Source organism: Rosa rugosa, chromosome 3, assembly GCF_958449725.1.
Source record: "Rosa rugosa chromosome 3, drRosRugo1.1, whole genome shotgun sequence".
Taxonomy (NCBI): Eukaryota; Viridiplantae; Streptophyta; class Magnoliopsida; order Rosales; family Rosaceae; genus Rosa; species Rosa rugosa.
Genome location: NC_084822.1, coordinates 40,533,012 through 40,547,545, shown reverse-complemented (window position 1 = coordinate 40,547,545; position 14,534 = coordinate 40,533,012). Strand labels below are relative to the sequence as shown.

The window sequence follows — 14,534 nt, the reverse complement described above, 5'->3', positions numbered from 1 at the left end:
CTCATCTGCTGTCCCGAGATTGACTTTCTCGGTAGGGTCTCTGACTTTGGGAGGCGTGTCGTCCAACGCTGCCGGAGCGAGCTGAATTTCCACCTCATCCTCTTGTTCCTGATCAGAGAGTTCTTCTTCAACGATTTCCAAAATAGCGATTCGCTCATAGGCCTCTTTTTTCACTAGATATGATGATAATCTTTCGTACAGCGAGTGGAGGGCCTCTATCCCTTCCTCTGGAAGCTCGTAATCCATTAATCGTTTAAGGATTTAGGCACAGCGTGGCCAGGCCTTTCCAAGCCTTCTTTTGCGAGCGTAAGCCCCCACTGTGCCAGTTCAGAGGCCGTCACCCCTGTAGGGCGGCCTTTGTTATCGAGGCCACTGACTTGCAATGGAGCGATAGGCTCCAAATAGTACCTGGCATCTACATAGTTTGCGGAAACTGGGAATGGACGAGGATCCGCTTTGATCACCTCAGCTTTATCTGTCTCCCTGTTCCACATAATAAGTTCCTGATGGAGGGTTGACGGAACACAGTAGCTCCGGTGAATCCAGTCCCTTCCCAGGATAGCGCTGTAGGCCGCATAGCAATCTGTCACAAAGAAAGCATAAACTCCCTCTGCTGGACCTACCTTGATACGCAAGAAAAGTAATCCCAAGGTCTTTGTTACAGTCCCCGCGAAGTTTTTGAGAGTGAGAGACGTTGACTGGATCTTCTCCTTCTTGATTCCAAGCAAGTGCATGGTCCTAGTAGTAATGACATTAACAGCAGCTCCAGTATCAACCATGATCTTGCTAACTTTGGTACCGCCAACTTCTGCCGTGATGTATAAAGGTCTCATGTGCTGGACCATAGCAGGCGTTGGCCTAGTGAAGCTCATGAAGAATTCTTTACTGTTGGCGTCCTCTGTTTCCAGAAAGACAGTCTCTTCTACCGGTGTTGTGACCGCTGACGTGATCTGCAGGGGCTGTGTATTACATTCCTCAGCTTCTACGCATTCCTGAGCAGCGACCGGTATTGCATACCGCGCTGGGAGCACATAAACCATATTGCAGGACGTATCTAATTCACCTATGTCGTCCTCCAGGTTAAGCTTGGGTTCGTTGACAGGGATAGCCGTGTTGAACTGTTTAGCCAACCTGTCTACTAAGGATTCCTCAGTGAGGCCTGTTACCTCACACTGCTCATGCTTCTGAACCACGGGAGCTTGTTCAGGGGAAACTGACTTTGGTTCCCTAGCAGCGTCCCCCCAGTCTCTCGAAAACTGAGGATTTGGCTTCTGGTTCCTCGCGAAACAACCGGCGCCTGACGTGCTGTCGCCTGGACGGCGAGCTCTCCTTTCTTGCTGGCGGAAGTGTTCTCTCCTTGGTAATTCTGCAAAAAACACTGGGCTCAGATGCCTCTTTTGCTGAGCTCGCTTGCTTTCGCAAACTGCGAGGGGCCACTAATGGCTTGGCAGCAAGTGCTTCCATCTCCCTCTGATACTGCTCAGGCGATTTGACCAATTGTGAAGGTTTGATCAGACCCTGGTCTAAAGCCTCGAGCGCGCGCTTGGCTTCCCCAAACCTGCGCTGCAGTTTTCGCTTCTTGGAAGGACTTATCTCCACTGCCTTCCCCTTCTCCCTGGTGTACCACTTCCCTTCCTTGATGGTAGCGGTTGAAGCAGGTGGTATGTAGGGTTTGGTCAGGATGTCTTTGTGCTTGTTTGCAGCCTTCTCCTCTGTCTGCTGATCAACCGTAGCTGCCCTCAGCTTCTTGAACAGATTGGAGTCCTTTGGTGATGTAGGTGACCCCATTTCCTCCCTTTCTCTCGGGCTGGAAGGTTGATAGTTTCGCGATGGCGAGGCCCACTTGATGGGCGGGAGAGAGCCAAAATGAAATGTCTGCTCGACCTCTTCGTGCGACATTTGGATGCCACACTCTTCTTTGCATCGCGAGCATAACACTACGGGTGAGGCTTGACCAAATGGTTTAGCCTTCTTCTAGGCAGGGGCCTCGTTAGGCTCTCCTTCTCGCCCCTGTGTGTTCAAATCCAGGGTTGGTTTCCTCTGGTTCTGCTTGGTCCAGTTCACATCGACCATGTTGATCCCAGTATCAGGAAAAGGGTTTAGGTCAACAAGCGCTGCTGCAGTTACTGGAGCTTCCACTTGAAGACTACCGTTATTGAGCCATACCTGAATCTGGTCCTTGAGCTTCACACAGTCAGCTGTATTATGGTTCCACAAGTTATGGAATTTACAATACTTCTTTCCTTTCAGCTGATCTGGTCGAGGGAAAGGTCCAAAGTCGGTCTTCACCATCTTCGCGGCGATCATCTCATCTAGAATCTCGTGTGCCTTGTTGGCATCATATGTATACGCCGCAAACTCAGGTTTAGTGAAGGCCATTGATTTGAGCTTAACAGGTTCCTTGGAGATTTTCAGTTGCTTCAAGGCTGGGTTCTTTCTCCCTGTCAGTTCATAAGCGGCGATGTCGCTCTCATCTTTTTCATCGTCCTCCTGAACCAAATCCTCACTGTGATAGTGATAGTAAGGATCATACGTAGCCGGCTGGTAGCTCAGGGCCGCTATGGTGCGATTTTTCCCTGGTACATATGTCCCTCTGGACGCATTCTTCCTGGCATCAGTTTCTCTGAGGAGATGTTCGAAGCTTCCCATCTCTGTGATGAGCTCTCCCATTGACTGAATCATGCTTCCATGCTGCTTCTTTCGCTGGCGCGGCTCTAAGCCTTTGATTGCCAACTTGATCAACTCTTTCTCCGGCAGGATCACATTCAATTTGGCCTTCTGAATCTGGAAGCGCTGAAGGTAGGCCACAGCGGACTCCGTGGGCTGTTGGGCCATCTGGGTGAGAGAAGCCAAGTCTACCTCAGGTTCTGTGGCCCCAAAAGTCTCTCGGAAGAGCTTTTCCATTGCAGGCCAATCTGCCACAGTTCCTGGTCGTAGTTTGGAGAACCACCTAAAGGCAGCCCCTGATAGAGAAGTGCCAAAGATCCTGCACTTGAGGATGTCATCATTCTGGTACTGGCTGCATTGTACCCTGAACTTGGCCAGATGAGTTGCCGCATTCTCGGTACCCTCCCCTGAAAAAGTAGCAAATATGATGTTTTTATAACCCCTGGGGAAAGGCGCGAGCATTATGTGCGGTGGGAAAGGTCCCTCATAGACCCCATCCATCTGGGCCCTAGGATTGGCCAGCCGGATCATCTCCTCCACCTCATCACGTCTCACGTACTCAGGACCAGGAGGAAGAGGTATCGCCACATTCTGGCGAGCAGCAGCAGCCTGCAATGGTATGGCTTGGATGGTATTTGTTGTTGCTCTTTCTCCTACCTGTACAACGCGAGTTGTAACCGGCTGCTGTAGAGTCACGGCCGGCATGGCATCTCCTTTGCCAGAGCTGTTATCCTAACCGGGTTGCCAGCCTGGTCAATCCCGTAGTAGCTTCCTGGCAACTCTTGATATACGTTCTCTGCCCCGTCGCTGTCGTATTGAACGAACGTAGAATCGGACGAGGTTCCAGCGCCCTTTGAGGCCTGGTGCTTCTGCCTGGTAGTCTGCCCACCTGAGGCAGTACCCTTCTCTTTGCTACCGCCGATAACAAGCGCTTGTTCTTTGTTTTTCGACGGCGTGGCAGCAACAGTTGCGGAAGGTATAGCTGTATTGCTGCTAACCCTCTCCCGTTGATTCGATGGGACGTATTTGCCCGAACCGGATGGTTGGCCAAGAGAACCAAGGATAGCATTGGGATCGCCCAAAGTCTGGTTCAATACCTCCTTAGCCTGGTTCAACTCGGCCCTTTGCATGGCAACCTCGGTTGCGAGGGTCTCTCCATCTTTACGGAGACCAGCCATATCAGCCATTGTTTGCTTCGTATGGTTCGCAATAGCCTCCATTATCCCTTTCTGGCGCTGGTTTTGCTCTTCTGCGATACCTGAAGCATGAGCCATCAAAGCATTCTCAGTTTGTGAGATTTACTTCTTAGTCTCCTCCGCTTGTCGGGAAATACGCTGGTTTATTTCGCGTGTGACCTGGTCGGCCCTTGCGTTATCCTTTGCAAGATCAGCAGCTATTTTCTTGCTATGGTTTTCAATGTTTTCCAGGATAATCGCGAATACGACCTCGGAGGAGGCTCCCTCTGGGATAGGCTTCGGAACGAAAGCCTCTCTTTCTCTACTTGTCGCTGTGTTGGAGGCAGCGACAGTGTCAGCCGGCTCGTTGGCCTGGTTGTTGGTGACAGTTTGACCCTCAGCAGTGGTCGGGCGATTCCCTCCTTGTTCAGTCAACATGTCGGCTAAATGGGAATGAAGAGCGAATCTTTGAGTCACTTGTTGTTCTGAAAGACCACGACAATCCGCGCGAGGATGTGGTTTGTAACTGGAGGTCTTATGCTTTGGGCAGTTGGCGTAAACCTTTTGGTAAGGGTTTTCGCTTAACTTCCCAATGGCTAATGTTCACGAAGAGACACTAAATAGGTCCCACTGGGCGTGCCAAAATGTTTGGCTCCAAAACCAGTTGGCTTGCAAACTGTCTCTTTTGAGCGAGTGATTGCGCAGGCGTGCCAGCACCGCGGGGTGCAGTCGTTGGGGTAGTCCCTTGACCTGACTTCTTCTTCAAGCGCTGTGGACGAGGAGAGCACCAACCTCGTCACAGGGTTCTTCTCTAGCCTTTTGGAAAAGGACTTTTGCCTTACGGATAAGGACTTTGGATGTGATCTCTTCGCGTCACCGAATCGATACTTAGTATTGCAGACTAAGCAGAGCAATCACTGGGAAGTTTGGAGAAAGCACGGGTTGCGCTAAAGCGTGACTTTAGCTTCGCTGGGTTGCGAGGGCGTTACCCTTGCTTCGCTGGTAGTAACAGTGGCGGTTGCGCTCGCAGTCGGCTCCTGGGGAGACTGGAACTGGAAGTACGGTCGCCGGTTGGTTTGGTGATGCTGACAGTCGGCTCTTGGAGAGACTAGGACTGGCGCACGGTCACCGGGTTTCAACAAGGTTGAAGGTTTGCTCCGGGGAGGCTTTGTAATCGCTAGGATTGATTGATATGAGAGACCTCTAATTCGTCCTTGAAACCTGGTATATATACCTAGGGTTTCGACAGCTCCTTGTTGTAGAAGGATTATTGATTGAAGTTTCCTAGTCAATCTCTGCTACCTGACTCCAATAAGGTTTCGTTTTCCTCATGGATTCCGGAATGGGTGAAGCTGTAACCCAAACCCTAGTAGGCTTATTTTTGGGCCGCTGGTATCGGCCCGCTGTGCTAGATCCACTAAAGGATATTGCCAAAATTACTTTTGGGCTCAAACAGAAGGTATAATGGCATGGGATACATGTGGATGGAGTGGGTTTTTTTTTTTTTTTGTTACAAAGGAGGCCTAACAAACCTGAAACAAAAGGGAAAACAGAAAATTAGCCCTCAGGCCCTGTTCTAACGTACTCTCCTAGCTCTTGGGAGATTGCAGAGATCATCAGTGAAAGCACTAGCAACATGAGGGGGAGGGCTGTCAAAAATCACAATACCATAGTCATGGCTAAGACTTCCCTTAGCAAGAGCATTAGCAGTATAGTTGCATTCTCTGAAAATATGTCGGATCCTAACGTCTTCAAAACCATTGATTAGATGTCTACAATAATGTTGCCTAAAGGATGAGATATAGGACAACCATCAATCAGCAACTTAACAAAGATAGCTGAGTCAGATTCTACTTCAAGCTTTCTGATATTCAAGTCAGAAGCAAGTTTCAATCCAGAAAGCATCCCCCTAGCTTCAGCATTGATGATTTGGCCAACCCCCAAGTTTATGCTGAAACCAGATAACCAATCTCCATTGTGATCTCTAATTACCCCACCAGCTCCAATAAACCTAGATTGATTGGATCTGGTGCCATCCACATTAAGTTTCATAAATCCAATTGGAGGTTTCAACCAAGAAAGGATATTAAGACAATAACTATCTAACCTGGAGAGTTGAGCTTGAGCATTCATCCATTCATTTGCAGCATTAACGATCAGTTGAGTAGCATTGGTAGGCAGCTGGAAATTATCCTCAAAAACTACGTACCTTATTTCTCCACTTCCATAAGTACCAACAAGTGAAAACAAAGATATTGCACCATCTTAAATTCTCAGTGTAGAAGATAAGGCAATGAAGATTTGCAGCAAGCCATCCAAACCAATCCAATTGAAAAGCATTTTTGATAGTGGTAGGCCAATTGAGAGACTCCCATATGGTGATAGCTTTAGGGCAGTCCCTAAATAGATGCAGAAGAGTTTCTTGGCTCCTTGTACAAGCATGACACTTACCATTTTCAGTAAACCCTCTTCTAATTCTCTGGACATTTGTAAGAAGTCTACCATGAACAATAGTCCATAAAAAGGTTTTTAATTTGGGGGGAATGTTCATTCCCCAAATGAATTTCCATTGGAATCGATTATGTTCCATAGGGTTAAAAACACTACTATAGGCTAATTTCACAGTAAAACATCCATTAGTAGTGTAACCCCAAATTTTCATATCAGCTCCGCAACCATCAAAGCCAGGGGGAACACAACAAATTTCATGAATAATGTCTTGAGGTAAGCATAGAGATAGTAAATTCATATTCCAGCCATTGTTATCCCAAAATGAGCAAACAAGAGCATTCATATCAATATGAGCATTAGGCAGGGCTACATTAAAAAGTGGAAGCTTACCAATCCATACGTCGGTCCAGAATTTTATAGTTCTTCCATCTCCAACCCTCCAGACAATGCCATTACGGAGTAAATCTGATCCATGAACCACACCTCTCCAAGTGCTAGAACTTCCAGCAGGGGTTTTATAATTTCTGTCAGTAATAGAGCAATTGGCAAGACATTTCGCTTTGTAGATGGAGCTTCAAAGGCCAGTATCACCTTGAAAAATCCTCCAACTAGCTTTGGCAAGCATGGCTTGGTTCATGTCAGCAGTTCTTTTGATTCCCAAGCCACCGAGATATTTGGGTAAGCAAACAGTATCCCAGTTGACAAGATCGATGAACTCTCTTTTTATCTACAGTATCACCCCAGAGAAAATCCCGATTTAGTTTATCCAATTTATGACAAAGGTCCATTGGTAATTTGGCTGTTTTTGCATAGCATAGATTGGGATGGAAGAAGACACTGACTGAATTAGAGCCAATCTTCTTGCCACATTGAGGGTCTTACTCTTCCAGGTGGCTAGCCTTCCATGAACCTTATCAAGAATGCCATTGTAAGTATATTTACTCTAGAATGCAAAAGAGGCATTCCCAAATACTTTCACAGGTCATCAGTAAGGGGAGAACCACAGAGGGAGCTGATATCATTAGCAAGATTCTTGTCGGTGTTAGGAGAACAGAAAACAAGAGACTTTTCGAAGTTTACAGATTGGCCCGATAAAGAGCAAAAGATGTCAAGACATTTCCTTAAGACAGTAGCTTGTTGACAAGAAGCCTTAGCAAAAAGAAGTAAATCATCAGCAAAAAAGAGATGCGAGATCTTGGGTCCAGATTGAGAGGCTCTAACTGGGTTCCATTGGCCTACCTCAATAGCAGAATATATGAGGTGAGATAACTTTTCCATACACAAAACAAAGATATAGGGAGAGAGAGGGTCTCCCTGTCTTATTCCTGTAGAAGCACGAAAGGATTGGAGTGGTTTTTCACCGATGGTTTTGACTCATGAATGAGAGGGTCTCCCTGTCTTATTTCTCTCGGACGCTCGTGAATGCTCCTAGAAGCGTTCAATTCTGGCCTGATATCCCTGGCTAACGCAAGGAAAACCCCTTCCACATTTATGTTCGTCTTTGCAATGGTTTCGAAGAACTTGAGGCCGAACTCATCAGCAAGAGCCTGACCTCTAGATTTCGTCACTGCCCTTTTGCTCTCACCGATGTCAGCCTTGTTTCCCACCAGTATCTTCTTGACATTTACAGAAGGAGGGTGCTTTTCCTCCCCAATCCCTAAAGTGGTTGAATGATGACTCATTAGTAACATCATACACCAACAGAATGCCCTTGGCTGCCTGGTAGCAACCTCTTGTGATTGTTTTGAACCGTTCCTGACCGGCTGTGTCCCAGATTTGCAACTTGATTCGTTCGCCGGCCATCGAGCTCAGTGGTTTTGACACTGAAGTCTATTCATATAATAGTCATGAAACTAGTATTGAAGGCTAGGGTTTGTCTGGAAATCGGAGAAGTAGACTGGGCTTCCCAACGGCGCCACTGTCACCGAGGAGGAGGAGCTTGATGAGGTCGAGATTAGGAGAGTCCTTGTACGCTCAGTATATATTGTAAACCTCGTAGTTTAGTTTTTGGAATGCATGCTTAGGAGGAAAGCAATCTGAATAAAGGTATGTTCTTTCATTTCATAATCAATTGGGAGGTTAAGACTATAGCTTACTCGCAGAGAAACAAAATCAATCAAGACTAGTAGGTAGGATAGGATATATAGGAGGCTTGCTAGTTAAAGCCTCTCCTAGTCTTAAATTCCTTGGTAGAGAAGCAAGATCTTCGTTAATCATAATTAATTATTAGCCCTAGTTATGTATCATAATTGAAGAAATTTTAGTTTTGATCAAGAAAATACCATATATGTCAATGTTATTTGTGAATTATGATTTAATGGAACACACAAAAAAGATAATTTTTCATGCGCAGAATAATTTAGTCTAGTGACATTAATCTCTCCATTTATAAGTGAGAGGTTGTGAGTTCGACTCATAAAAAATTAGTTGTTATATTTCTCAGTTGTTGATGTAATAAAAGAAAATTCACGAAAAAGAATCAGATTAAAACTCAACATCTTTGTTCCTTTTCCATTTCAAAAAGGTAAACATATCATCAGTTTTCAATCTTGACACAAATCTAACTACTACTATAAAGTGGACAACCACGCATCCCATATATTCAATATTCACAGAAATAGCTATCTATCCATAGTCATGGCTACTCAGTGTGGTGTCTGCAATGTATATTCTGTAAGTATATTTTCATCTTATTGATTATGTGGTTTCTTTTTCACATAATCTCTATTATAGTTGAAAAGAATTGCGTTTTCTGTTTCTACAGAATAAATTGAGCTACTATACATATTGGGAGGAATCTGTGTGTCGTGAACATGCCTCTGATGGGACTCTCAGGTGTTATACCTGTCATAGATTTAAGGTGTGTGGGAAGACATCTAATTTCAATTAACTCTACCAGTCATAGTTTGATAATGTAACTTAAGTTGGGGACTTATTTTCGTTTGGTTCAATTCATGCAGAAAGCTCAGGACCCAGAATATTTGGACCTTAATGATAATGGCAGAAAACTTTGCTCATATTGTTCTAGCATTGCTACCTTGGATCCAAAGGAATGCATGCCCCTTATTCAAAATGTGCGTGAATTTTATAGAAGTTTAAACCTCGTGGTGGATGAAACCATTCCTTTTTTGTTGGTCGACAAGGATATGATGCTCAAATTCATACCAGGTATATTATTATATATGATTCGTTTAGTATAAGGAATAAGAGCGAGAAGCAGAATGATCGACAGTCACTTCTATTTTTTTTTTTTTTCCTTCCAATCTTGTGTTTACAACTTTAGAAGAAGAGAAAATAAGTTCAATTAATTCTTTAGAAGAGAGTAGAATTGAAAATTTATTGATCATGAATCAACTTTTCATACCATAAGTGCAATTTTTTTTTGTTCCCAACAACCTACAGTAGATCCTTACGGTAAAATAAATAAAAACTAAAAAAAAAAAACGAAGTTCTCTATCAAAAAGATATATATCTTGACTCTAGAAGTTAGTAAGGATCTTGCTAGGAGTGATTCATGTATCATGTCTACCATATTTCCATCTTTCCTCACTCATTTTTAATTCGGCTCCCATCATGCAAGTTTAGTACATGCACCCGTAATGAATAAATTATATAAGTTGTATATGTTTAGTAGCTAAACATAAATTAATTACTACTTTTTGATGTTAAATCTTAGTTGTGTTTTCCTACGACCTTGATTTATTATGAGAGTGCAGCCTGTGCAGGCAAAGATACGATTGGTACCATATGGTACAAGGATAGCAGTTTGCGTGCTTGCACAACGGTACGTATTCATCCATTTATGCATAAACAATTTATCGATTACAAGAAACAGAAAATCTGTCTATGCTATAATTAAAACCTAGCTCACTTTGGTTAATTTGTAAGCAGATTAAGAAATGTTCAACAAGTGAAGGAATTATTAAGGTGGAGAAAAACACAGAGAGGCTAACCCGACGTTGCAATTTATTAACCATGCGACGGAAAAGTTCAGTACGGGCATTGATAATTTTGTTCGGTACACCGGGGTATATCAACTATGTTTTATTTTTTATAGTAGATTCGTACATACATTTACAATTTTTTGTATCTGATATGTAAGTTTTGTCAACTAATTGCAGAGTCTGCATAGGTGAAACAATGGCACATGAGATGATGCATGCATGGTTTTACCTTCAAGGTCTGAATCTTGATTAAGCTTTGTTGTTTTGCCGATAGTTTTCTCAGGAAAAAAAACATAATAAATTTGTATATTTCATATGCAGCTATACTATCAGTGAATCAATAAAACAAGTACATAATCTGGGCCAAAGAAAAAAGGACCTAAAAATCAGAAATATTACTTGCATATATGATACTAGCCACTTAGCACACGCCAAATTGCTTTTAAAAATTTATTATCAGCAAGAAAACCATTTTTGTTGATTTACTATTATGTCCTTGAAATAATATGAAGCTGTATTCATATTAGATAAATGGCAACTCTGGACTTAAAAAAATTTAACCATCTTAATCTCTGTTGGTTTAATATATATATATATATATATATATATATATATATATATATATATATATATATATATATATTATCCAGTTTCTTTTGATTTTTACATATTTATTATTATTTGTTGGATAGGTTGTAGAGGGAAATTGGAAAGAAGTGTTGAAGAAGGTATTTGCAGATTAATGGGATACATGTGGATGGAGTGGTTTTGTTCTGGTGGTGTTGACTCCTTTTACAAAACCAGTGTACAAGTTCAATATACAAAAGACTTGAAAGATTATATAGCGCATTGGATGGAACTTAGTCAAGACAAAAGTTATGGCCAAGGATTTAGAGATGCTATCAAGGCTGTTAGCAAGTTTGGCTTCAACTATACAGTGGACTATATCGTCAAGAACAAATGCCTCCCTTGTGAAATTTAATGCCCTATGGCCCTATTCAGTATCTTAATTGTTTAATGGAAGCTCCAAGATTGATTATCATTCATGGGAAGGATTAATTAGTGATGTAAACCAAAGAAATTACTACTGCAACCCAAAAGTTTTCTTTACTCTTTGCCTATGGTATATATGGTATGTGTCCATTTACTCGAATTAATCCTAAATTTATTTCACATATTCTGTGGAGCCTAGAACTAATTACCAGCATCATACCTATAAGCCACGATCTCACTCATGCATCTCTGAAATATTATTATCATCTAACTCAAAGAAAGTAGTAATTGAAATCGGTAAACAAGGATTGTGGTCAACTGACGAGGTTTTCAAGTTGCTTCCGTGTTCCGGTAGCAAGGCTATGGAAGAACAGTAGTGGTCGTCGTCGTTGCCAAACTTGTTGCAGCTAGCATGAACTTATTTGCTGTTGTCGTCGTCGTCCTTGTTTTTGTGGCGTCGGCAAGGAGTATTGCCTCAAGGACTCTGTCCACATCATGGTGCAAAGACTTGAGGTCTTGGTTCAGGGGCTCTTTTTCACGGTCCAGGCAGGCATCTAGCTAGTTTGTCCGGTCACGGAGTAAAGCTCTCACCATCACTACACCGAGACTTGTTCGCAGCCAACTCTCACTTTCAAGGACGCATTCTCTCCTAACCGGTTGAGAGTCTTCCCTTCACAGTCAACAAGCTAGACCCCATTCACGGCGCCGAAGCTCACCAATGAATCTCAATTTCATTCTGGATTTGCCCTGGGTTTGTAACGTTGGTAAATGTGCGGCTTAGATAATTGTAACCCGCATCAGAAAAGTTTACTAGTTCCTATTAAAAAAAAAAAAGTTTACCAATTATAAGAAAATGGTACAACACACACTAACACACACAAATGTTGATGTCTTTTTTTATTAAAATCTCATATATGTCGCAATCGGACTGATTAAATTGAGGAAAATATCGGCATTATCAAACCCGTACATATAGAACTCGTTCACTGTTTTCACACAATAGGTAAGCATGATATTTAATTAATTGATTTTTTTTTTAGAAGAGTATGTGATTGTGATTTTTTTGTAATAGGAACACTGAAATCTATTTGTTTGTAAGTGTACATTATATGTACAATTGTGATTGACACATTACAAATACGTACTATTTCTAGTTGCATGTACGAAGTGGGTATTTTTATTAAATGAGGACACATTATCCGTCCCTTTTTTTATTAAAGGGACATATATCTTCTTTAGTCCCTACTTATCATCTAAAGGCACATATGAAGGATTTATCCCTAATGTATGTCCCTAAAGCCCTTTTTGTAGTAGTGTAAAATACAAAGTATATACACTGTGTTGCAAACACTATCAGTGAAGAGTACAAATTGTTTGAATTAAAAGTATGGAACAACACCAATATACCATTAACCAAAAGTCTGGCTTCTCTGCAATTTATTCCCCAATGCAGTTTCTCCTTTGTTTAGCTGGCTAATCCCAAATGTCTGAGGCTCATGAGCGACCCGGGAAGCTTTAGATTCCAGCATGATATCCCGGGCTATTGAAAAGAAGACCTCCTCCACATTCATGTTCGTCTCCGCACTCGTTTCAAAGAACTCAATGTCGTACTCTTTAGCAAGAGCTTGACCTCTAGCAGTGCTCACAGCCCTTTCGCTCTCATCCTTATCAGCCTTGTTCCCCACCAGTATCTTCTTGATATTATTGTCAGGATCTTCTTTGATGTTGCGAAGCCATTTACTGATTTCGGTGAAAGACAACTGATTAGTGACATCATACACCAATAGAAGCCCCTTGGCCCCTTGATAAAAGGTTTTCGGAATCTTTTGAAACCGTTCCTGAACAGCTGCGTTCCAGATTTGCAACTTGACCAGTTCATTGTCTAGTTGAATGGTTCTTGCGGTGTATTCTATCCCATAAGGCTTCAGGAGTTCGGTGTGGGAACCACAGGGAGAGAATTTTCTCATCAGAGAAGACTTTCCGACGTCTCTGTTGCCGACAACCATGAGCTTGACGAGACTCTCGTGTGGCTCTGCCATCGATTAAGGAAGGTAGCTTAGCTAGCAAGCAAGTACGAAAAGAGAGAAGGAGAACTCAGAGGAACGTACTACAAACTATGCAAATTAAGGGTATAGTGATAAAGGAGGGTATTTATAGATCGGCGGGATGGATTCCATTAAGGAAAAGGAGAGAAGTACAGGCTTAGAATTGTAACTTCTTTGGTTTTCTGATAAGATACGGATAGAAGTACGGATAGAATTGTAAGCCCGAACTCTTAATTTATTAGTGTTAGTCCTTTTTGAGATCTAGCTACTTCGAGATATTGGAAGTGAAATTACACATCGACGTACCATCTAAGAAAACCACAAAAAAGTCACAATTGTTGTAAATCATTATGGCTATATCATGTAAATAGATATAGGGTAAATCATTATGTTGTTATAGGCTTACCCTTTAGCTCTAGGATTCGGATTGCCGATCGACAAGAGAAGAGGTGAATAACTCTTGGGTTGCAGAAAAGAAGAGGTTCATCATTCAATCAACATCAATCTACCAGCTCTACAACCAAGTATGTTTTTCCAAGCAAAAACAGATTTTACTGTTTCAGTTTACCTTCTGTCCTCTGTGTTCCCGTATTTATTTAAAATAGTAATTCAACTCCAAAATTCACCAAATTTTGTATGCTAGAGCCTCTGTGTGTTTACTGCATCTCTATAATTTTTCATATTTTTCTGGGTTGTTTTGGTTGGGATTTTGGTTTGTTTTTCGACTGCTATTCAGTAGAAGCTGCAATCACGATTTATGACTTTTATTGAAGCATCTAGTTTAACTTAATCATCTATGAGAGACACTTATTTCTCTTGCACTATAATTGGCATAATGGAATGAGTAAAAGGAAAATCAATAGCTTTTTAATTTAGCTATTAATTCATGTATATTGTGACAAATATCTATAAATACTTGTTTGGACTTTGTGATAATGATACATCTTTCCTTCATTATTTATTATGATAATGTTTTGTGGTGTTACCTGCTCATATTAAATTTAAATATTTTACCCGCTTAAATTCTTTGCATTAGAATATATATGTGCGGAATGCAGGTACTTAACGAACCGGAAGTTCACACACATAAACATTGAACCAAAATTTCATACATAAATATTGAACCAGAAGTTCACATATAGTATCGAACCTGTAGTTTTGACAACACTGAAATATTATGAATCTTTCCAAGTAGGCTCACCCAATTCGATGTGATGTCTAGGCAAGATACAATGAGGCTGTGTACTTAAGAGAGCCTC

The 14,534-nt window shown here is 42.1% G+C and overlaps 2 protein-coding genes and 1 pseudogene across 2 annotated transcripts; 1 reads left to right on the top strand and 2 right to left on the bottom strand.

The window, feature by feature from the left end:
- Positions 1–3,359: 3,359 nt before the first annotated feature.
- Positions 3,360–8,891, bottom strand: LOC133737725 (ras-like protein 1; annotated as a pseudogene).
- A 39-nt stretch (positions 8,892–8,930) lies between these two features.
- On the top strand, positions 8,931–11,219 carry LOC133737721 (protein DA1-related 1-like). The gene is made up of 7 exons (XM_062165225.1): positions 8,931–8,966; positions 9,058–9,153; positions 9,254–9,461; positions 10,010–10,077; positions 10,185–10,321; positions 10,415–10,473; positions 10,930–11,219. Exons 1-7 carry the CDS (start codon positions 8,931–8,933, stop codon positions 11,217–11,219), a joined length of 894 nt encoding a protein of 297 aa, XP_062021209.1.
- A 1,420-nt stretch (positions 11,220–12,639) lies between these two features.
- Positions 12,640–13,269, bottom strand: LOC133737720 (ras-related protein RABE1c-like). The gene has a single exon (XM_062165224.1). The coding sequence runs from the start codon at positions 13,267–13,269 to the stop codon at positions 12,640–12,642; it is 630 nt and encodes a 209-aa protein (XP_062021208.1).
- Between the last annotated feature and the right edge of the window lie 1,265 nt (positions 13,270–14,534).